At 39.3% G+C, this 24,979-nt stretch overlaps 1 protein-coding gene across 2 annotated transcripts in view; it reads right to left on the bottom strand.

The window, feature by feature from the left end:
* Positions 1–24,979, bottom strand: part of CFAP43 (cilia and flagella associated protein 43) — a 69,975-nt gene that overhangs the window by 9,748 nt on the left and 35,248 nt on the right. Inside the window, exons 16-30 of one of the 2 annotated variants that reach the window (XM_081073452.1) lie at positions 24,304–24,434; positions 21,700–21,847; positions 19,490–19,591; positions 18,837–18,887; positions 18,672–18,749; positions 16,865–16,990; positions 13,130–13,234; positions 11,960–12,076; positions 10,577–10,804; positions 8,779–8,985; positions 7,031–7,120; positions 6,653–6,733; positions 5,927–6,052; positions 3,167–3,286; positions 146–253 (exon numbers count right to left, since the gene is read on the bottom strand). In XM_081073452.1, coding sequence (XP_080929578.1) covers positions 146–253; positions 3,167–3,286; positions 5,927–6,052; positions 6,653–6,733; positions 7,031–7,120; positions 8,779–8,985; positions 10,577–10,804; positions 11,960–12,076; positions 13,130–13,234; positions 16,865–16,990; positions 18,672–18,749; positions 18,837–18,887; positions 19,490–19,591; positions 21,700–21,847; positions 24,304–24,434 — 1,818 coding nt within the window. The remainder of the gene's footprint in view (positions 1–145; positions 254–3,166; positions 3,287–5,926; positions 6,053–6,652; positions 6,734–7,030; positions 7,121–8,778; positions 8,986–10,576; positions 10,805–11,959; positions 12,077–13,129; positions 13,235–16,864; positions 16,991–18,671; positions 18,750–18,836; positions 18,888–19,489; positions 19,592–21,699; positions 21,848–24,303; positions 24,435–24,979) is intronic. The other variant, XM_081073453.1, reaches the window with a different exon arrangement.

The following is a 24,979-nucleotide window of genomic DNA, read 5'->3' as shown; positions in this document are numbered from 1 at the left end:
AGACAGGGAGTCACAGAACGCACACAGCTGAGCAGGAATGTGGCAGGAAGGATGGAAGGAAGGGGTCTAGGAGTGTGAGCTCTTGTTAACAAGGAGTACGTCTATCAAAAAATTATTGTACTCAGATATTAGATACTATACTTACTTTTTCCTCCTGCTTCCTCATCAGGTAATTGTTTAGGAATGTTTCTCTGGAGTTTATTTCTTCACCCAACAGTAAAGAAAATATAAGGTTATTTATTTTCAATTCCTCCTGTAGAAATATTTAAAAGGGGTGGAAATGATCAATACTCCTGCCCAAGAAAGGATTTTCTCGTGAAGGTCATAGACTTGGCACTCATCAAGCAAGTTTATGACACACAGGTAAGAGAAATCCTTTTTAAGAAAATGGGAACATAAACTGTTACAATAATGACTCAGTTATTTCACCTTTTTCATTTTTTCATTGTAAGATAAAACACATATAGAAAAACATATAAAACAAACGTATAGTTTAATGAGTTCTCATAAAAGCAAATACCCTTGTCGTCACCACCCAGCTCAAGAAACTGAACTTTGCCGCTGCCCAAAGCCCCTTTCACGTGTGCCCATCATAATCTCAACCCTGGTAATAACTACTGTGCTGACTTATAGTAATCATTTCTTTGCGTTTCTTTATAGTGTTATTACCCAAGTACATATCTCTAGGCACTATAGTATAACTTGTCCATTAAAAAAAATGGTCACTTTTTTTTAAAGTCTCTATACTCCATACGTTCCCTTCCATCACTTTCTTTTCCTTACATTTATTTGTAGATTTCTGTAGTTTCACCTAGTCTGGGTTTTACTAACTACATACTTATGGTGAGTTTATGAAGGTCCTTTATCCTGTGTATTTCCTGAAAATGGGCAGCTGGATCAGAGGTTTTTATCAGATTCATGTTTGGTCTCTTTGACAAGACTGTAAGTGTTCTTTGATCAGGAGACATATAATATCAGGTTGTCTTTCTTTTTGTGATGTTAGCAGCTATGCCCAGATCCATTAATTCATTGAGAATTGCAAAATGGTAATATTCTATTTCTATTATTTATTTTTCACTCATTAAGTGAGATTATTTTATAAAGAGATGGTTCTCCTTATCTGCTTTTTGGTTACCTAGTGGTATAGTTCATATAGGAAGGCAGAATAAATATTTGATGCTTTCTCTTTATCAGTTTTTAGATAATGAAGTAGTTGTCAACCTCTGAAGGTGAACAATTGGACTTTTTTCTTTTTAAAATATCACACATTTAAATAAATCTGATGGGTTTCAGTTAATTGCAATTATTATCATTGTTGAGTGTTAAATTGTTCCATTTAACATTTCCATTTAACATTTCCATTTAACATTTCCAAGTGAGGGAACTTTTAAAAGTGGGCTCCTGAGTCCTTTTGATAATAGTCTTTGATGGCTTCCCCACTGTCTTGTATGGAAGATGTTCTAAACATATCTTTTTAAAATAACAGCTTCATTCAGGTGTATTTCACAATCCACATGATTATTTAAAGTGTATAATTCAATGGTTTTTAGTATATTCACGGAGTTGTGCAACCATCTCCACAATCAATTGTAAAATATTTCATCACCCTGAAAAGAAATCCGTTAGTAGGTCATTTCCCATTTCTTCCCAAACCCCACCCCACCCCAGAGGTCTCCCTGCCTCCACCCCAAGGCAACCACTAATTAACTTTCTGTCTCTATGGACTTGCCTATTCTGAACATCTCATATAAATGGAACAGAATCATTCAATATGTGGCCTTGGATGTCTCGCTTCTTTCACTTTGCATGTTTTCAAGGTTCATGCCTGTTGTAGCATGTATCACTTCTTTTCATTGCTGAATAATGTTCTATTATATGAATAAAGCATATTTTATTTATCTATTCATAGTTGTTGGACATTTGGATTGTTTCTACTTTTTGGCCATTATGACAAATACTGCTTTTATGACTGATACTGGGGCATTCATTCCCAATCTCCCCACCTAACTACCATATAGGTACATTTCCTTCCTGCTGACTCAGTCATTGTGTTCTATCTATGGCCATGACTGAGGAGGAGCGAATCCTTTCCTATGACTACAGGTCTTGGTGGGTCCTGGTAACAGCTCCCTTCTCTTGCCTTTTAAGAGATGATGCTGGCTTTCCATCGTTTCTAGTCTCCGTGTGCCTCACCATTCTTGCTGTTTCCCTTAACCCTGCCTGTACCTCAGTAAAAAGTCCCTGCATTAAACTCTCTTAAATGTAACCCTTCTGGTGTACCATTCCTGTGGGGACCCTGAGGATACAGACACCTTCCCAGAGGTTCCCTTACCTACCCTCATCTTTTTTTGCTTGGCCCCTTGCTTTGGTGAAACACAGCTTTGACTAGCTCTCTGAGAGAGCTAACTCTCAGAGACTAGCTCTCTCATATAAATTTTCAAGACCTTGCATCTCTCAAAACATTATTCTTCTCTTACACTTAGTTGATAGTTTGGCCAGGTATAAAATCCAAAGTTTGGAATAATTTTCCCTCAGAATTTAAAGGCTTCACTCCTTGGTCTTCTTGCTTCTAGTTACTGCACACTCCATTTATATCCTTACTGCTGAATCAAATTAAGCCTATTTTCTTTATCTGATCTTTTGGGCATGTGGCTCATTCATTCATTTAACATAGAGTATGAGCCCAGCCTTTTGGTAGTTGCTAGAGATTCAGGGATGAACAAGACAAATTCACTCCCTACCCTCATGGAGCTTATAGTCTTGGGAGCATTAAAAAGTAATCTCATATAAATTAAAATCCAGTTGCAATAAGTACTAGAAAGTAAAAGAACAGCATATATAATAGGAAGATCGAACCTAGTCCGAGAAACTAGCTTTCAAACTGGTACCTGATAGATGAATAGATATAGGCCAGGACGCAAAGAAGTTGGCACAGAGTATTACTGGCAGAAGTGGAAGGATGACACTGGTGTGTGTGCTCAAGGCACCAGAGGAGGGAGTGTGGCAGGTGAGGTGGAGGGTGGTACCAATGAAGCTGGAGTGGGAGCCAGGGCCAGAGTCTGCAGGACCTGGTGCCAGAAAGGATGTTGGTCTTTATCCCAACAACACTGAGAGGCCCTGGAGCCTCCTTCGAAGAAAAGGTTATATAAGTAAAACTTTCATTTACCTGGTTGACAACTATCTCTGCTTTCACTCTCCTTTCAAAGAGTCTTTTCAAGTAGTCATCAAAATTCTGTGTGCTTTCTTGAATTGAGTTTTGAAGTTTCCTCAATTCTGCTTCTAATGACTGAAAGGAAGTCAACAGCAAAGTTAATGTTTAGGAACATCAAATGCTCCTAGGAAGGGGTGTAGGTGGGGTAGGTGGCCGGCAAGACTTGTGAGGTGTTCTGGGGCCTCCACCCACTTCAACCAGAGATGTTCCACCTGAATTTGGTTAGTATATTGTGACTCTTTTGTTTAGAAAAGATTACACTTTAAAAATGTTAAAAATCACTGATGATGAAGGTAGCAGTAGGCCTAGTAAAACAAATCACAGGAAATCTTTCCAGAAAATTCTGACTCTCTATAGAACAGAAATTTCCAGGCATGCGACCTGGCCTGGAAAAGAAATCTTGATGTTTTAATAAGTCATGAATACAAAAAAAAAAAAAAGTCATGAATATATCTTCATGGAATTTTTTAGATTTTAAGGTAATAAAAAAAGTGTGTGTGTGTGTGTGTGTGTGTGTGTGTGTGCTTACTCTCTTGTTTTCTGTATATTTTGTCTCTCCAAACAGTTCCACATGAGGGGTAAAAAGTCCCACCTCCTTTTAAAATAATTCCACCAGGACTTAGAGCTAAGCATATAGTAGATAAGGGAAAAGCTATATAGTTTTAAGGAGAACAGCATCTGCAGATCAATTCTAGACATATTGTTACAAACAAGTTTTAGCTTTAAGTTTTTTGGTAACTTTTAATTTTTGATATAACTTCAAATTTTAAGAAAAGTTGCAGGAACAGCACAAAGAATTTCCATATACTTTCTACCAATTTAATCAGTTGCCAATGTTATGCCCCATTTGCTTTATCATTTGCTCAGTATGTATCCCCTTTTCTCTTCCTCGCCACCCTCTATCACCCCCTTTATTTTAAATTCAGAAGAGAGAAATTGGAGAAATTGAACATAAATTGTTTTTGGAGTTTTTTGAGGAGATATTGAGTAGTGGATTGAACTCCTTGGGACTCAATTAACTCCTTGACTTTTTTCTTTTAACTTTTTATTTTGAAATAAATTCAGACTAATATAAAAGTCACAAGAAGAGTAGGCGAACTCCAGAATCCCCTTCCAGGAAGTCTTCTCTTTTTTTTTTTGTATAAGAGGAGCGATGTATAAAATGTACGTATAAGATTACAGTATGTGTCTATGCTGGTGGGAAAAATCCTACAGAGGGAAAAACTGATGATGCAGGAAATAGGGGCAAATAGCCGGAGTGACGATGTTGAATGGGTCAGATGGCATGGATCCAGTGCACAAGTGGAGGGCCAGGCTTGGGTAGATGCAAGGCCATTGCATCCACAAGCAATAGAAAGGCAGGGAGATCCTACGGATTCAGTGCAGGAGGGTGGGACGTATGATAGAAGAGGAAGAAAAATCTCTTTTGGTTGCTTCTCTTCCCCCACTGAAACAGAAAATAAGGTGAGAGAGAGTTGAGGGGGTCAGGTGTTAGAAGTTGGAGGACAGAGGAGAACATATGAAGTGGTCCTCTAGAATCACGCTACTTCGAGTACAGTCTGCTCACCAGCAGCAGCTGCACCACCTGGTTGCTTGTTAGAAATCTCAGAATGCTTCCATATCCTCAGAACGTCACAACCTGAATCTGCATTTTTAACAAGATCCCCCAGGTAATGTGGACTAAGCTGGGGAAAAACAGAATAGCATTGCTGAGCAGTTTTACAAAGGACCTAATAAAAATTAAGGTCATTAGAGTGAAACCAGTCAGTATTCTTTTTCTCTATCCACTGCAGGTGCAGATGCAGAGAAGGCCAAGTACTGGGTTTAATCAAGGCTGGGTTTTACCAGGTAAATATGATCAAGGAACAGGGAGGTGAGGGTGTAAGCAGTGCACGGTCTTACAATGCAAGACCATGGAGTAAATGTTACCACCTTATCTCTATTCCCTAACTCCTTGAAATCTTTACTGCATTCAGATCTACTCATTTTGGCTTTCAGGTAAGTACCATCTTAGGATAAAATGCAAGGGCACTGTTAGAGGACTGTAGTGAATAAAAACAGGGATAGGTTAACAACTGGTTCAAAGAAATTGTTCATGCGATACAGCCACTAAACAGCTAAAAACAATGGCCTGCCTTAAATGGTGGTATGATTTTCCCTTCTCCACAGATGAATAAATATTATTTATTTGGCCGTATACTATAAGCTTTTATACCTCTATTATAATTGTAAGCAATGTTAATGTGGGAATGTTTCTTTGTGATGGAAGGAGATAAAGTAGAACTGCATTGCAAACATCTCAAATTAAAACTGTGAAGTATGTGTTGCACTGATTGCATCATTCTTCTTTCAAGTCCTTTTCTTGAGATTGAGAACTAATCAAGCAACAGTATGACTGAACTCTAATAGATGTAGACAATTTAGAGCAGTGCATTGAACATACTATAATAGGTATTCATTAAACATGTGAAGAATGAATGGAGGACAAAATGAATTGCAACCAGGTGCGAAATGTTGAAATCAATAAGAACTTTAAAAAACTCATTGAAATACATTCTTTTGGTTTTAAACTGTTCTACTTCTTTAAATTTATCTCCACCTACTTTCCTAAATTCTCTTGAGATTTTAAGCTGAAACATTACCGTGAAGCTATCAAAGCGTATTGAAACAAAACCCTGGATATGGTAGAGTATATTAATTCTTTGCTCTGCTGACCTTTCTATACTTATCTCTTTCTTCATTTAAGTCCTTGACTTTTTTCTCATAGTCTTTGAATTGTTTCTTTTCCTCTTCAGACCACAAAGCATCAGGTTTTGCTATGAAAGCAGGAGGAGGAATCACCTGAAGACACAAAGGAAAGCATATACAATAGTTCAAATATAAATGTAACAGTACAATAAAAGCTCAGAGTTATCATTATAGTTTAAAAAAAAAAGAGACCTTTAATAGGGTACATAGTTCTTCACATTGGCAAGACCTGACATTTTGACCAAAGAACATGAAAAAAATGTTATAACTGTCTTTCTGTGACTTAAGCAAGAGTGGGCAGTGTGGGATACCCAGACTCTTAGGTGACAGGTTTGGAGGTAAACATTGATACCTTTATAACTAGAACTACACCTGAGCTCCAGGGACTCCCATATCAGGTATCAAAAGGAGTGTTTCTTGGTGTATCTGAAGAGTTACAGGTGCAGAGTTAGCCATGCTTTCTGTAGAGACCAAAACCACTGTGGCTGCTTGATTTTGTTTGTTTGTTTTGTCAGATTGGAAGGCAGGTCTGAGGTTTCAAATTTCTTATTTGACTGATGTTGTATGTTTATTAAGATTGTGTATTTGTTGCTGTCGAATTTCGAAAACTCAGATTTATATAGCAAAAGTGGTCAAATTTAAGTGCACTCTCCACCCCATTCCACCTTCCACAAGGGTGCTCAGAAATCTCACCATTCTCAAAATGTCTTCCTTCTTGACTTCCAGAACTCCTCCCATCATGTCCATCAGGGCTCGATGTCTGGTGTCAGGGCCCTGGGAAGGAGCCAGGGTCAGGGAAGGTGGCTGAGACAGAGATCTGACACTCTGGTTGTCCCACAGGCAGCCGCCCACCCATTGTTAGAATGACTGCATTTAGGATTGGGGATGGGGGGCAGTGGTATGGACGGGAGAGGAGAAAGAGGCCACAGATTCCAGTGATCTCTGACCATGACAAAAGCCTTGATGTGTTTCCACAGTGGAGTTCAAGTACAAGACTATTCAACCAAATTAGGAACAGGTATCCCTAAAGGAAAGGAGGGTCTCAGGTACTGTTTGAGCAACACTGCATACCCGTGATAGAAGCCCTTCCTCTATTTCATGGGCCGCGATTGATTCTGCTTCGACTTTTTGCCATGGATTAACATATTTTTGAGCTGTAATCTGAAAGAGAAAATGTTATTTCCTGCTGTTATTTTTACAAAATTCAACCGAACTTTCCTTCCACATACCAAGAGGAGGTTAGAAGGTATCAAGGGGATAAAGGGACTGTCCAGATTTCACAACCAATTTCCTATTTTGGAATAAAGATGAGATCTGAAATGAAGAGGGTTGAAAAAAAACACATCGTTATTTCTCCATTAGCTCTCTAAGTCCATCTCCTTCACTAAAGAGATTATAACAGGGGACCTGACTTAGGTTGGAGGGTTGGGGGGTGGGTCCAAAGAAATGTATTCTAAGCCAAATCTTGCTGGATGAGGGTCCCGAGAGGTCAATAGCTTGGGAGATGCAAGGAATTGTGAAAATGAAATGTAGTCAGCACAGAGCAAGGTGGGGAGAACAACTGAAGTGAAGCGGGCCCAGGGTGGACATGGGGGCTTTATCAGGAGTGAGATGAACAGCTAGTCACTGCAGGGGTTAAGCAGGGGAAAGACAGTTTGGTTTTAAAGAGATCACTCTCCTGAATGTAGAGGGGATTAGCGTATAGGAAGAAGCAAGCATGGTGGGGTGAATTATGCACATACAAAGTGATTGCTCAGAGCAGGACACTGGTGAGAGCAGCAGAGTGAGGTCCTTCAGTCTTAGGTCATGTGGCAAGAGTCTGGTTCTGGAAGAAGCAACTTCCTTAAACAATACAGTAGAGTGTAGAGGTTATGAGGGTGTACTCTGAAGTACTATAATTGGATTCAAACCCTAACTCTGTTACTTACTAGCTTTGTAATTGTGGTCAAGCTACTTACCCTCTCTGTGCTCAGTCTCCTCATCTATAAAATGAAGGTAATATTAGTACCTATCTTATAAGGTCTTATAATGATAAATTAGTCTCAATTTATCTAGGGTACTTAGAATGGTGCCTAGCTTTTAACTGAGACTGTACTGGATAAGTGTTTGCTGTTACTTCTAAGCAATGTGATTGCCCCAAAGTAATTTAGTTGATTTCATGTGAGCAAGGGGTTTTCTTTGAGTATTCTCTAGCATTTTTTACTTTTAGATATAAATTGTGGTTATTTTAATTGTTTTCTTAAAGCATTTACTTGTAACTGGCTCTGTGCCAACACCTTTTATTAAGGCTGCCCAGCAAACCCCCTTTCTCTAGGACCCATGCTGCCCTAATGACCTAGGTAATCGCTGGAGCACTGTCGGCTTCCCCCCAACGATGTGGCCCAACACTGGACCCAAGCTGGGCCAAGGAGCCTCTTCCCAGGTAAATCCAGAATTGGAACTAAAAGATTCTGGTTCAGACCAGCTGTTCTCTCGAGAGTAGGAAATAGTATAAAGTCAAAACTGTTGGAGGAAGCTGAAATGCAGAGAGAAGTGAGCTAAGAGATGAAGAAAAAAGGACTTCCAGACTCCCCACAAGGCTCTAGTCTGGGGTTCCTATTTCTTTCTAGGCTTGGTATCCAAATTTTCCCTGAACTCTGTGGGACTCGTAAAACAAATCCTCATTATTGTTGAGGCTATGCCAACTGTTCTTGTTATTTACAACTGAGAATGCTACCTCATGTAGTTTCTTCCAGTAGTGCAAACAGTAAGATGAATAAATAAGAGCTCGGGAAAATGTCAGGAGAAAAAAAGGTAGGAATAATGTAATTTGCCAGTACCTCACTATTTTCCACAACAAGGATTCTCTCTGGCTTCTCGTGGTCATCAAATTCCGGTTGCCAGACAGGTTCTTCCAATTCCAGATCTAAAATAATTTCTTGAATTCTTACATTTCTTTCCTTTATACGTGCAATTTCAAACTCTTTTTGTTTATATGCAGCATCAAACTCATTATTGAAAGCAGTTTTTACCTTGTAAATGATATCCTGAAATATCAACATGTAACTGAAAACATATCACATATTATACCTTTACTGGTAACATGATTCCACAGTTTTACTTTCCCTCCAAAATCATTTACAAATTATCAGGAAATTAATCTTTTTAAAATACTGTTTATAGTAAGTCATTTCTTGGTTCTGTAAGCTGAACAGTGGCATTCCACCATTGGTATGATTAAGGCAACAACTGTTACACCACAAGTTACTTCCCAAAATGTAAGTGTAACTCAGTGTGCAAGTATGTTGATAAATGCTGAAGTGGGTGATAAATCCTTGAAAGCTCTTTGGAATATTCTCTCTACTTCTGTGTATGTTCTTTAAAAAAAAAAAATCCATCGTGAAATATTTAAAAGGCAATGTGCAGTATTTAAATTGGGAAATGTCTTTTCTTTGGAACCATGGTGATGTGGTGAGGAAGAGATGGCCTATAGAGGTTGTATAGAGAATCTCCCAGAGAAGCAAAACCACAGACAATACTTTTCCTCTGTATAGTCATGTCATTCTCAGGTAGGAAGGGTACACAAGCTGGCTAGCTGCAGTAGCCAATTACTAAGGTGGCAGTGGGTCCAACTGGATTGTCCCCACCTCTGCTGATGATTAGAACAATGGGTCACCTCAAAGTGGCCTTTATTTTACCATCAGAATTCAGTCTATATAGGTATCCTACTGAAGATGAAACCAGTAAAGCAGGGTGGAAAAATGTTCTTAAAAGCTGGCACCAGGAAATTTCTCTTGGGCTGTAATTTCCTTTTTGTAGGAAAATGCCTTAATAAAGAAGCAGGGAAGTGAGATCCTGAGGGCATGAGTCAGAGGAAGCTGAGCAAGGAAAGAGGTAACTAAATAGCTCTTAGTATAAATGCACAGGAATTTCAGGGGTTGAAGGAGGAGAAGAGGAAAAGATAGGAAGAGAGAGCAGGATAACATGACAGGAGGCTAGAACACAAATTGCAGACATGGCTGAAGGACTTTCAGGATCAGGAATGGCCATAATTAAATTTCAAACTATTTGCATTGGTGCAAACACCATTGAATTTTCAAAACCTTCAGTAGACATGCACAGATGTGTTCTGAGACTGACTTATTTGGTGGAAAGTAAGGAGTAGGAGCTTAGAGCTTGAGGGACACTGCCCCTTATCCTTGAGCCCCAGAAGTTACACACATTTTAGAGAGAAAATTGTATTTCCTCAGGTTAAAAGGATAGATAAGCAATCACATTTTGATCATACAAGGAGGTCCTACTTGACATCTGGGTTACCTAGAATATGGCATTCAGGGATTTCTTTTATCTTTGAGCTTACTGAAGATCTAAGTAGAAGAATGGTTTGTTTGTGGTGTCAGCCAATGGAGGATGTTCGTTAGAAAAACCTGTTGTCACAGAACTCGGTCCAACTAGATAAAAGCAACTCTTGTACACAAGCTCAGCTTAAGCAACATGAATGCTGGCTAGCCATCTGGATATTTCTCTGTGTACTTTAGAGACATCATTTGACTGGCATTAAATTTCAATTTGAACCTTTGCATGACAGCTCATAGAGATTTTTAGAGATTTTGAAGGATAAAGAAAAAATTCACCCACTTGCAATAATATAATTTGGTTGATTTTCTCCTCTCTGGAATGAAGTTCCAATTGGCTTGACAACAAAGAGGCATGTATCCCAAAATCAGCACTCTGACTGCCAAACATGTAATTGGGCAAGTTAGTATCTTTTACTTCTACATCGTCTTCCTCTTCCTCATCATCCTCTTCATGATGCTTTTTAACCAAAGTCATTGCAGATTGAAACTCTACAATTTCTTTCCGTAGCTAAATACAGAAAAAGATGACATGGAAGTTATGCAATAATAAGAATTCTTCTCTAAAGAGCAGTTTTGTGACAATTTATTGTTCATTGCAGCTTTGTTTACGGTGGCCAAGACATGGAAACAACCAAAATGTCCTTCGATAGATGAATGGATAAAGAAGTTGTGGTATATATACACAATGGAATACTATTCGGCGTTAAGGAAAGACGATATAGGAGCATTTGTGACAACATGGATGGATCTTGAGAGTATAATGCTAAGTGAAATAAGTCAGACAGAAAAAGCAGAGAACCCTATGATTTCACTGATTTCAACAATCATTTTAAGATGTTAAATTGTCTCGTCAACAACTGAATTCAAAGTGATAGATCCGGAAACTGCTGCAGATGAGATTAAAGCTTTGGAAACTGATAAATTATGGATAAATCATAAGAGTAAAAATGGTCCTTGATAGTATGTAATATTTACATTTTGCTGTCAGGATGACAGCTGCTTCTAAATATTTTGAGTCTTTGTTGGAACTTATACAATAAAAAATATACCTTTTCTTCATATTTTACAAAGGAACTCATTCATATAGGACTGGTGGATGTAGGTTAAGAATTAAGTATAGCTTTATTTTGTGTTTCAGAAAAAGAATGAATGCAAGGTTCTGGCCAAAACAAAACTACACCAGTGGGGCAGTGGCTTGTTTTTGTTTTTGTTTTTGTTTTTAGTAGTCTGATAGAAATTTCTGCTTTTTTTTTAAAGCTGGAATTCTTTAGGAAAACCATAATTCTTACAAAACAGATACTACTTCATCTTTGATCAATTATCTCAAAATCCAATGCTAAGAGAAAAGAAAAGATAAACAGAATATGGGTAGATGAAGACAACTTCTGACCAGGACAAAAAAAAACCCAAAGCACATTTTAAAAAGAATATCCTCATATTTGAGGGCTAGTCAGTGTGGTAGAGGATATAGGCTTCTTGATTTATTGTGAGGATTTGGCTCCTATATTCATTAGAATATATTCTATATATTAACAAGGAATGAAAATATAAACACAAACAATATCTAAACTTATCCTAAATTGTATCTCAACTCAAATCTGTCTAAAGAAGACCCTGAAATAAACCACATCACTTATATAAACACATATATTTAAAATTGTACTTTAAGACACTCGGTTTCAATCTTCTTTTGCTGTAAAACTCTCTTCAATTTTTTCAACTCTTCATCTGTGCGTTCTTTCATTGGAAAGTTCTCAACCACGCAGGGGATGTGAAAGCACTTGAGGAAAAAAACACACAAAATAAATCCATTTTTAATAAAAGTGTGTATCTGGGGTGGAGTGAAGGATGTTTTCCCTGATTAAAATTAATTCATAGGTTGTCATGCATGAGTGAAATTGAAAATGGAAACTTTCTTTAAAATAAAACAATGTATGCCATTAACACTGGTATAACTTTGTATAAAAAGGCTGTGCTTTTGTGAAGGATTTACTTCTGGAGCAGTGGTTCTCAGCCCGGAGTGATTTTGCCTGCCGTGTCGCCCTACGCCCCAGCCCCTCAGGGACATCTGGCAATGTCTGGAGACATTCTTGATTTTTACTAGTGGGTGGATTGGATGCTCCTGGGGTCCAGTAGGTAGGGGCCAGGGATGTTGTAAAACATCCTACAATCCATAGGACAGCCCCCACAACAAAGGATTATCCAGCCCAAAATGTGCCACTCTTGAGAAACGCTGTTTTTGAGCAATACTCAATCACATAAATGTAGGCTGATCATAGACTTCACTATCCAAACAGGTGTGTGGGGTGGGGGGCATATTTGAAAGTGAAAAGGGTGCTGTTAAAAGTTACTCTAGGACCACAGACATAAACTGGGACTTTTGGTCCCCCTACACAAAGAGGAAAGTTGTGTTGGGAGGAATCTCAATGAAAAAGCATGAAAAACAGCCCTTTAGAAAATGTGAGGGCAGGTAGAGGTAGAAATATGAACAATATCGTTTGGTTTTCAATCTGTATAGAAAGTGAGTGAGGTGGCCTCCTGGAACAAACAGGTATTAACACCTGGCGGCAGGTAGTGCCACAGAGAAAGAGGGAAAGAGGTGCTAAGGCAAATCTTAAGAGATGCTGGCTTGGAAGCAGAAGGGGACTGAGCAGAGAGGGAAGAATGAGACAAGAAAAAGTGAACATCTAGGTAGAATTCAGAACGGGAACGGGAGAGGCATGCTTTGAATGCTTTCCTATGTATGGATTTTCTTTAAAAAATTTTCTGCCATGAGACTTCCAATAAAAATTCTCATTGGCTAAGGTGTTATACCTGGGGTTATACACGTTACCTTAAGAGCTCGACCTTTCACAGCCATTGAGTTCCAGCATTCTTCTTTAATGAGTTCAGCCAAATATCTCTTGGCTAGGTTATGCATCTCCACTTCCTTCCTTATCTTGCAGAACATAGATGAAGGGAAAAACAAAAATGAAAATGTGGCCTCTTAAAAAAATAATCTCTGTAGTACGTTAATGAGCCAGTCATGACTGCACGTTTCGTGATAGAGTTTGATCTTTCCCCGGCACATAGAGCTTCCCTGCACCAAGATGCACTTGGGTGCGGACACTTCCCTGTCTTGGAGAACTTCTCCTGAAGTTTAGTCTGGAGGCTCGGGATTCCCTTCCTTGAGGACCAGGGTGTCAACACAAACACCTTTAAGGGCAGGCTGTGGGAACAATAGCACAGCCATGGTGGGCTGGATAGCTAACACACACACACACACACACACACACACACACACACACACACGTCATCCAAGATCTGGCTGGTGGGTACAGGGTGGGGTAGCAAACCCACTATGCCAAGTCTTCCTGTTTTATTAGAGAAGTTTGAAATTTGTAATTTTATGAAACTGCCAGATATCTAAATGTTGGCTTAATTTTTGTCATTGTATATGTAAAATGCCAGTTTGTGACCTCTGTCTGGGGCCTTTACTTAGTTCTTCTATTATTTCTGTCCACTATGAAGTGAATGCTCCGCTACTCTTGGGGGTCACATAATGTACCTTTCCCCACTTAGAAACTTATGTGCTATTTCAATTAGTTTTATCTGCTTCAAGTAATCCTATTAATTAATATTTAAGTGATTTAAGTGTTCTCATTTTAATAAAGTTTGTCAAAAGAGCTGGTATGAAAGTGAGACCCAGTAATCTTTAGTCCTTAGGATCCTCAGATCCTTTTTTGCATTTCACTTTGTTTGCAGAATTGTTAGCAAACTAGCTAAGCATAATGTCCACCCCCCGCCCCCCATTACAAAATGTCTTGTTCATTTATTCATTCATTTATTCATATTTATTTTATTTATGGTCTGAATACTTTGCTTAATTTGCATTTTATTTCTGTTTTGTTTTTATCCATTGAGTTAATGGCTAACACATTTTACTTTTTCTTAAATAAACAGCTGTTTTGGAGAATCAGTGTCAGACCCTGTGTGATTCCCAGCCTTTCTGTCTCTACCGCTGAGCTACTTGATCAACACCTCCAGATTTGGTCCCTAACACTGTGTCCAAGCTGCCAGTACTGGGCTTTGGCCTTTTCTCTATTGTTGAGATGCTGGCCAGGGCTAGCAGTGGCCTGGTCCCTTTGGGGACGGGCATCCCTAATGGGTAGATGCACTACCTCTTCCCAGGGATTCGTGTCCCGCTCCCCGTGTGCTGAAAGCCAGCTGGGTTTGTGGTGCCATCTACTAACACTGTTCTGTGCTACATGATCTGGCCCCATTCTCACACCCAGTCTGGGGCTGATACCTCTTCAAGAGGCCGGGAGCTCAGGCAAAGTACACAACATGAGGGAAACGAGCATGTGAAGAGCCTTTCTCTGCACCAAAGCCTGACTCAGAGGATCAGGGGCCTTCTCAAGAGATGGGCAGCAATTTGATAAGCGTCAAAGGCGGGTATATGGGGCAGAGGCATGGGGAAGGGGTAGAGTGGGTGAGCAGGTTCACCAGTGGTTAGGAGGTCAGCAGGCCAAAGGAGCAGGCTGCTGGGGCCAGGTAGTTAGACATGGGTTTGAAGAGAGAAGCAATGCTAGAGTAAGAATGGAGGCGGGCACCTAACCCAGACTCATTGCAGAACGTTCCAGCTGAATGAGCTGGGAGAAACTGGTGGCAGAATAGGAAGGGAGATTACAGGCCTGAGTGAAGCCACAGCCAAGGAGAAGAGCCTGGAGCCTTGTGGGCAGATAGGGAGTGCTTCCTGGCTCAGATCCCAGATGTGGGATCCTAGCCAAGTGACTTTAGCTCCGAAGCCTTAATTTCTTCAAGTGGAAAAAACAATAACATACTTTTTTGGATTGTTGTGACAATCAAAATAAATAACATTCAAAAAGCCCCTAAATTGATGCCAATTATTATAGCAAAAAAAAGGGGAGGGATCATTTCTAATAGCTTCCTGTTGTGCATTTATGTAATAACAAAAGCCAAATTCTTTACCCTGATACACCTGTGCAAGGTCTTCAGACTGGCCTCTGCCTGCCTCTCCCACATCATTCGATGGGGCTCTCTTGTCACCTCATGTCCTACAGCCTTCTGGCCTTTCTGTTCCTGGAACACTCCAAGCCATTTCTGCCTCAGGGCCTTTGCTCCTGCTGCTCTCTTTGCTTGACATTCTCCTCCCCCAGATCTTTGCATAGTCAGCTCTCTCTCTTCTTTTAGTTCCCAATCAAAATGTCACCCTTTTAAAGTGGCTTTCTTTGACCACAGAAGTAGATCTCCCACATATATCATAGCATCCAGTTTGTTTTCAACATACAATATAGAGAGATTTGTTTATTTATGGCCTGTCTTCTCCATTAGATTAGCCCCATGTGGGCAGGACTTATCTGTTTTATTCATTGTATTTCCAGCCTGGCACGTAATAGATATTCAATAAATGTTGCAGAATGAATGGATGAATGATCATCCAGGTAAATTTTATCTCTTTGGGTCAGTCTGTTGAGGTCTTTTTGGTCCTGAATCTGTTACCCAATATATTTCCTCTCATTCTCAGCCTCATGTCACTCACCAATTTGACAAATCTACCTCATTTCTACATCTTCACCCAATCATTAATAAATGTTTAACAGGACACAGTCCTGGGGCATATCATTGGAAACCTCTCTCCTAGAGACATCAATCAAGTAATCACTCTCTTTTTGTGTAGTTGTTTAACCAACTATAATCCACTTAAATATCGTTGAATCCAGCTATATTTAATTCTCTTGTTCAGAGGGAAAGATGTATTTATTCTTGCACATTAAAAAAATCACTGGTACTGTGCAGGTTGAGAAAGAGGTAGCTTAAGAACATCTTATGTAAAACACAATTAGGGCTTTTACCTAAAACAAAGTCAATATGAGTAAACAATGTGATGTGACTGCAATAAAAAGATGCAAAGGCTGAATTAATAGAAGTATCTAGAAAAGTGGAGGTTTAAGTTTATGCTTTTCTCTAAACTGGACAGATAATAATTGGAATTGTTTTGTGGATGCCAGACTCAAGTATAACGAAATCAGAAGAAAACTGTGTGATGGTGATGAAGCTATCGAAACTACATTATATGATCTTCATAGGAGCTGGGATAGTTACCTGAGACAAGAGAAGATACACAGGGAACATGGTAACTGCTAATCTTCTCTAACCATTTTCAGAGTGGACATAGAGTAGATGGTGCTCAAAAAATAGAAGAATCAGTGAGTGTAGGAAGAAAGATTTCAACTCTAATTAAGAAAGGGATTATTAAACCAGAGTGCCCAAAGTTGACATGAGATAGCCAAGCGGATTTCCAAAAATTTTCAAACATGGTGGAAGATGTTTGGTATGAAGGTCATGGAGGAGAGACAAACATCAGATGTCTGGCTAGCCCAGATACTCTTCTTTCCCCTAACCCCCAAATTCAATAATTCTCTGACTCATTCCATTTATATGCACTAGGTTTGCTTTATTCACATTGTGTTGGAAAAGTTTTTGTTTTGTTTGCATAATCTGGAAAAGTTCTTCCTATTTTCTTTTTGTTCCCTTCATTATGGTGCTTAAATCAGATTTTTCATACCTTTTCTATTTCTTCCTCACTTTCGTCGTGAAGCTTTTCCAGTTCCTCAAGATCCAGACCAAATTCCCGTTGCTCTAATTTTGCAATATTATCTACTGTTTCATTTTCTTCCATCATATTCAGAACCTGAATTTTAAAGTAGAAAAGGATAGCGACAAGAAAAGAATTAAACATTAAAGACTCTCTTAGCAATCAATAAAAAATAGATGTTCTGTTTATCTAAATGCAACTATTGAGTAAAGAATTAGGTTATGTGCCTATTGTGGTTATTTAAGTTTTAAGGCTTAACCCCTAAGAGGTCATTCATTCATAAAGAACAACAACAAAAATGCATAAATTCCTATTTGTATATTTGTACCAGCAAACCAAGAATATCCATCAAACATATCAAGTTGCATAATTGTGAAATTTCCAAACAGCAGGGATAAAGAAAGGATCCTATAAGTTTCCAGATTGAAAAATCTGGCTGCCTACAAAGAACTGATAATCAGAAAGGTATTAGGTTCTCTGAGGCAAACACTGAAAGTTGGAAAACAATGGAGCAAGCCTTCAAAATTCGGAGGGGAAATCATTGTAGACATAGGCAAGTGACAAGATGAATATAAGAGTAGGATAAAGACATTTTAAGAAAAACCAAGTCTCAAAAAACATAGCTCCCATACACACTTTCTCAAGTGCCAAAGCACTGTACGACTCACACTGTATTACATTGAAATGGTCCGTCAGAAGCACAGCTACATGATAAATGATGTTCTCAAGCGTGGGACAACACAGCAGTTCTGCTTAGGAAGCTGCTGGAAGATGCAGACCAAGAAAACAAAGAAAAATGCATGAGACCCTGAAAACAGGGGCTCCAACTCAGGGGGGCAGGTGAGAGAAGTTCCCAGGGAGGTGGACAGGAGAATTTTCTAGGACAGCAGTTGTGTGCCTGGTCTAGAGAGCAAGGTGCTTAGACTAGAGATGGAAGATGGAAAGCTCTAGAAGGCAGGTCACAAAAATAAAGTTAAAAAAAAAAAAAAAAGAAACTCGGACAGTTTGCTTTCCTTAGGTATTTGTATTGAGAAAAGGCTTTTTGTACTTAACATTAGTGGAGTTTGCATAGGTAACAGGTACATACTAGAAAGCCTTAATCCAAAACAAAGGCAATTATTAATTGCTGGAAATGTAAAGTTGTAAAAATGGAAATGTAATTATAATATACAATGTGGCTCAGCTATGAAGAATATTTACATAACTATAATAGTGTCCATACTTAGTACGGATTTATGTGTATGTTGTAGTGATGGGAAGGTGCCGTGTAAAAGAATCTAAATACTCATCTTCCATACCAGGAAACCCACAGTGTCAAAATAGAAATATCAAAAGACAGTATTAAGAAGACTATTTAGAAAGATGGAGGTAAACAACCAAACAGAAAAGCTGAAAGAACTGAAAACAGTTATCTCTAGAGTACAGGAATCATAGTAAAAAATAAATAAGTAGGGCAGGTACTGCTTTAAAATATTATTTTAAATTATGCCATTAATTTGTAAAAATGTAAACATATAACTTTAGTTTAAAATAATTATTAAAAAAATAAGACATAGTATTTGGGGAAGACAGAGAAGAAAACCACTGTTTATATATAGCGTGGTATGGTAAAAATTCTACCCTGTTGAAGTACCCCAGAAAACTGAGGAAAGGTAGAAGAGAAAGGCAGAGAAACAAATGGGTATAGCTCCTCATGCTGTGTTGAACAAAATATAGTTCAAAAAATAATTTTAGGCCAAGGGCCAAATGTATTTTTATATGAAACCACAACACTTACAGTTTTAGCAAGTTCTTTCATTCCTGTTTTTATCTCTCTCCTTTTGTTGGAAAACAGTTTAATCTCCATTCTGAGGGCCTGAAATGGGACAAGCATATCACTTACACAGGCAAAAGGAATGATAGAGAAGCATGTGACAGATACGATACAGGCACACCTACATACACTCATCACGTACACGCACCGGTCCATAGGTACATAATAGGTAGCACGTTTCTAGAAACAAATAAGACAAATGTTAAAGACTAATAATAATACCACTGCAGCACCTTCACTAAGTCAGCTGCTATTATGTAAGTGACCACTGCAGCGTCTTGGATCTGATGTCAATTATAAGGCCAATGGAAAGAAAATAATTAAATAGTGAAAAATTAAATGGAGAATAGTTTACAAAGGAAAACCAGCGTGCTGTTTTATTGGGAACTTGAGGGTAACTGGACAAGCAGGCTAAATCCTTTGTCAGCTTCCTGCACATCTGAAGCCACGACACCCCGTCATCTCCTGTTCCCGACCCACCCCTTTCTTGACATCAACCATGCAGCATGCCCCCAGACGCACTCCAACATGAAGTATCACACTTCATTTTGTTGGGTTTCCTATTAACCTAAGTACAGTTCGTAAAGCTCTTATAACTGACTCTAAACGACCAGGCCGTGTTGAGAGCGTTTGTTTGCTTTCAGGAAAGTTACACTTATAATGCTCTGTCAAGTAGGATCTCGTTCTACTTTCTAACTTTCCAACAGGTTTTCACAGGAAACCAGTCTATTTGGCACACCCTCAAAGCATTATTTCAAACCTCTCCCATGTTTTATAAATACCTCTTGGTTTTTTTGTTGTATCCAGGGAATTTCCTTCATATTATCAACTTGGAGTAATGCCACTTGCGATGAGTCAATGCTTAAATTCACATTCTCATTTATCTTAGAAGAAGACAGGCACAGTTATTAAACTGAAAATTTATCAGCTTCTCCTCTCACCCTACTTCTTATAAGTACTTTGAATCCCTTTGCATTTGTTGCATTTTGGAAAGCCACTCTCCACTGACCACATTCCCCTTTAGCTACTACTCCCTTTCTAATTCTCCCAAGGCAGCAAAATGTGTTGAAAGAGTTTGAGATGTCACAGTCTCCTGGCCCTCCTGTAACCTCACTGGCTGCTCCTTCTCACTCTCCTTTTTCTCCAGATTTCCAAAAGTTGCTCTGTCCTGGTCCCCTTCTACTTCTTGTCATTTACTTTTCTATGACTTCACCTGGTTTTCTGCCTTTAAATTCCATCCACACGTGCTTGACTCTCCAATCAACATCTCCAGTCCTTGCCTCTCCCCAGAACTGAAGGCTCCACTACCCAGTGGCCTACTTTGTATCTCCACTTAGATGTCTAACAGGTTTCTCAAGGTTGGCATGAGTAACTAACTGGTTTCAGATTCCCTTTTGTCTCCCCAGAGTGGCTCCCCTCCCCACCTCTATGAATGGTACCATCTCCTACTTAATTGTTCAGGTAAAAAAATCTAAGTGTCATCCTTAAGTCCTTCCTTTCCCTCTCTCTCTAATCCATCAGTGACTTCTATCAACTTTACCTCTGAAACCTACTCGGAATCTCCCACTTCCTCTCCCACTGCCTCACCTGTCACTGTTACCTGGCCCTCTATCACAGCCTCCTCACTAAATCTCCCTGCTTCTACTCTAGTCCCCCACAGGAAACATTCTTCACACTGCAGGCAAGTAATCATTTCAAAAATGTAAATAAGATCATGTAAATCTTTTCCTCAGCACACTTTAATAGGTTGTTATTACACGTAAAATCGAATCCAAACTCTACCTGGTTTACAAAGCCCTTCATTACCTGGCCTTTTCCCACCTTGATGACCTCATCTCCTACCACTCTCTCTCTTGCTTCCTTCAACCGCACGGGCCTTTTTTAGGTCCTCAGACATGCCAAGCTCTTTTCCCCTCTTCCTTGAGTTCTTTTGCCCCATGTTGCATGTTGGCACCCTCTTTTAATTCAGATCTCAGCTTAAAAGTCTTCTCCTTGGAGAGGCTATTCCAGCCAAACACTATCACAGGATGCCATTTTCATTCACTAAATAGATCTTGTTGCTACCTAACCTTTTCTTATTTATTTGCTTATTTATCTTTCTCTTTACTCACCCCCACCCCCAATTGGAATGTAAGCTTCATGAAAGCAGAAACTTTCTATCTGTTCATGCACTTAGTAGGTACTCAATAAATATTTGTTAAATGATTGAATGAATGAATGTGTTTCTCTGGCTAGATACTTCCTAAATCATGTGTGTGACATAAAAGTTAGACCATTTTGACCAAGCAGCAGAATTGGTAGTAAGATTTTTTTTTCAGGCAAGCCTGGATCTTGTACGATGGTTTAAATAAGATTTGAAGTGTAATATTTGTGATTGCTTTGAGAAAGGCTGACTATTTTATCTCAGATGTAGCTCATGCTCTTTTTGAAAATCATGGGGCACATGGGTAAAAAGGACTATTACTAAATATCTGCTAAAAGCAACCCAAAAACTGTTATTTGGTTTAAAAAGAAAGCAAGGAAGAGTGGACAAAAAAGGGGTCCACGAAAAGTAACCTCAGGGGTGAGCTGATCATAAATTCCTAACTGGGCAGGTCATGGTAGGTAGTCACGCCTCAGACATATAACTTCTTTAGTAAAGGGTTTATCTTTGCCTTGAGCAAGCCCTGTCTATTATTCTTGTGCATCTAGGTCAACACACCTTTGAAATAAACAGTAACCACCCTCAGGATAGCACAGAATCTTGTTAACTATCCTGTAATCCAATCCCCGCCTTGCTTTCTTCTACCTTCATGTAATCTCCCTTAGTTTCCTCCTTAATTTCAAAACCACATAAAAGAAACTGTGAAACTCATTCTGCGGAGCATTCGAGATCTTGCTTCCTGGCAATTGTTGTCAGTTTAGCTCAAATAAACTCTTGTAAAAATTGTTTACAGGTTTTAATATTTCTTAGGTCGACAGAAGGGGAAAGAAAACTGTATTGGAACTCAACTGTGTGTTCCGATTCTGATCCCAAACTTGAGGAGTCACTTTGCGCTATACTTAAATAATTATTCTCTTCCTCCATGGTGTTGCTCATAATAGCTAAAAGTTGATGGCAATAGTCAAGAGTTTCACTGGTTAAGATTCCTCCCAACCGCCTATATTGATAAAAAAAGAAAACACAAAATCACAATTTTAAAAACGCACATTTAGCGGTATTATTTCCAGATACATAACCCGTTCTATACAAAGAAATACGTGGACAATTGTTTGCGGTGCTCTGTAGTTATTAGGACTCTGCTTCTTAGAGGAGAGCCCGTTCTATGGGCTCCATAACACGACCAGATGCTTGACCTTTCTGGGTGACCTTTTCTCACACGGTCTCCATGCCCTTAATCTACGTGTCCTCTGTACCCACCTTGGCCACTGCACAGAAGAGGCACTACTCTGGTTGAGTCCCTAAAATGTACTAGGTGTTGTGCTGATTCACATAGTACATAATCACATGATCACATTCGGCCCTCACAGTCCTCACCCCCACTGAGGGAAGTATTACTTCCTCTCAATACACCAGGACATCACAAACTTTGGGAACTCCATCATCTTTGGAGGGTTTGTAAAACAAATTCCTAGGTCCCACCCACAGAGATTCTGATTCAGAAAGTCTGGGTGGGGCTCAAGAATATGCATTTCTAACAAGCTCTAAGGTGCTGCAGACCCCACCTTGTCACAGCTGATTTGGAGGGGTTGTCAGGTACCTGAGGTTACAAGCTAGTAAGTCCTGGACTGAGATTTCAGACTCAACTTTGAGTCAGAAGTACACATGATTCGCCCGGGGAGGGCTGGAAATGACTTTACTTCCATAAAGAGGGCTCCAGCACCAGTGTGCTGTTAACTGAGATGCTCCTTGTCCACTGATTGTAAAGAATATGTTAGGACTTTTATACAAAGTTCTGACAATTAAGTTCACGAACCTTGTTGCAACGAGGTTGCTAACCTTTTTTTGATATCAGAGGGATTACTCATTATGAAGTTGTACCAACTGGACAAGCAGTTAATCCAAATTGATGATTTGGAAGTACTGAAAAGGCTGTGTGAGAAAGTTATGCAACCTGAACTTTTCACCAACGATTCATGGCTCTTGCATCATGACAATGCACCAGCTCACACGGCACTGTCTGTGAGGGAGTTTTTAGCTAGTAAACAATTAACTGTATTGGAACGCCCTCCCTACTCACCTGATCTGGCCCCCAATGACTTCTTTCTTTACCCAAAGATAAAGGGTAAAGGACATCAAGGGTAATACGATGACAGCTCTGATGGGCATTATAGAAAAAGAGTTCCAAAATTGCTTTGAAGGGTGGACTAGGCGCTGGTGTCAGTACATAGAATCCCAAGGTGAACACTTTGAAAATGACTGTAGTGATATTCAGCAATGAGGTATGTAGCACTTTTTCTAGGCTAAGCTTGTGAACTTAATTGTCATACTTCGTATGAGCTACAAGCTAATATTTTACGGCATGATGGTGCCGTATTTAAAGGAGTCTTTGAAGTATTTAATAGCTACCCAAATTGTTTTGATACAAAATTTCCACAAGACGTAACATTTTCAAATGTCACTGAGAAAGGCCATGTTTTATTATTGTTTTGGTCACAAGAGGCACTGTGACGTATTATTTTGGGGGAGATGAATTGCATGTTGACTAGTGATGTCCACTGGCAGGTCAAATAAGGCAACAGTTGAAGTCCAGGCTGTCACTTTCACGCTCGCTAACCCCCTGGTCATCGTGTGTATGCTTTGGTAGTATTTGTTTATTTAGCATTTTAATTTTAGCCTAATCAAAATCTAAATCAATTAATATTGTCTAAGTGAAGTCTAATTAGAGAAATAAGTCTGTATGTGTGTACACATACATATGTATCTATGTTAGGATTTTTAAGGATAAACAGGAGTTTTTAAAGCTATCTAATATTCAGAATTGTCCTCATTTCTTGTGTTCCTCCAACACATGTTATTAAAGAGAAGACTTGAACATGTCTTTTGTACTAACCATGTCTTTTTACTTTTTGTATGTTGATGCTTTAATACCTGGGGCCATGATGACTCTGGAGGGACTGCCCCTCCCAGGGCTGGCCAATTTCTAGAGACAGTAAACAACTTGCCCTTTCAAATGCAAACCAACCAATCCAGAGCCCACATCCCAACATCTCCTCCCCTGGTCTTCCATACTCAGGGACACTGTTTCCCTGTCCTAATCACCCCAGGGCCACGTACCAGATAACTAGGGGTAGCCCCTGTGCCCCAGAATCCATGGATATCATCCAAACTAGCCAATCCTAAATCTGCCTCCTCATTTTCATGGAAATCAAAATAAAGCCTCCTGCCCACAGTTTCCCTGCTTCCTCTGTCTCCTTACCCTCTCTGGCGCTTTCCATGTGCCACTCCCCCTCCCCCAATAGTATGGCATATGCCCTCCTCTTGGGAATTATGAATATAACAATCTTTTCAATGGCAGTTGTCTCCAGTTATGTTGGCCTTACTGTACCTAAATAATAAAATCTGTGTTTTAAAACACCATACCATGTGAGGTTGCTTGCTATAGATTGTACTTACCTCCATCTTAGGTAAACAAGGGTGCCATCTTCTTTCCCATTCACCAGAATATTTTGTCCATCCAATGAAATTCTCACCGATTGAATTCCGTGCCCTTGGTGAGAATGACTCCGACAGGAAACAAATGTTTCCTCAATAGTTTTAGGAACAAAGTGCAGAAATTACAAATGCAATTCTACCACATGGTTTTCCTAAGCGGGGTTACATGAACTTTGCTTCTCTTTTTCTATTTGTTAAAAGCATTTTAGTTGGTATGGAAGTAGCCTCTGGGTAATACATAGCACTGAAAATCCCTATTTCAAAATCCATCTGAACCCATACTAATTCATCCTTCCATTTGTGTAGTATAGATGGAGAGGGATTATTACCACTAATTTATAATAGGAAAATTAGACACAGAGAAGCAAATGGACTTGCTGCAGGCTACGAAGTTAAGGAAGGGTCCTTGAGCAAGCGGAAGGGACAAACTGAGACAACTGTCAAGAATCAGGCAGGTTCCATTTATATGTGAAGAGGTGAGTGTGATGAGTGAGGGCGCTGTGAAGAAGGAAGCATAACATGCTTTACATGGAGGGTGCTAATTAAGCCAGTTTAATTAGAACCCAAACAAAACACATCACTCATTTTGTACACAGGGCAACAGTTTGAGCCCCTTGACTAAAAACTGGGATTTCTG

This window comes from Rhinolophus hipposideros (genome assembly GCF_964194185.1).
Source record: "Rhinolophus hipposideros genome assembly, chromosome: 15".
Taxonomy (NCBI): Eukaryota; Metazoa; Chordata; class Mammalia; order Chiroptera; family Rhinolophidae; genus Rhinolophus; species Rhinolophus hipposideros.
The sequence above is the reverse complement of the archived record's forward strand: the minus strand, read 5'-3'. Positions and strand labels throughout refer to the sequence as shown.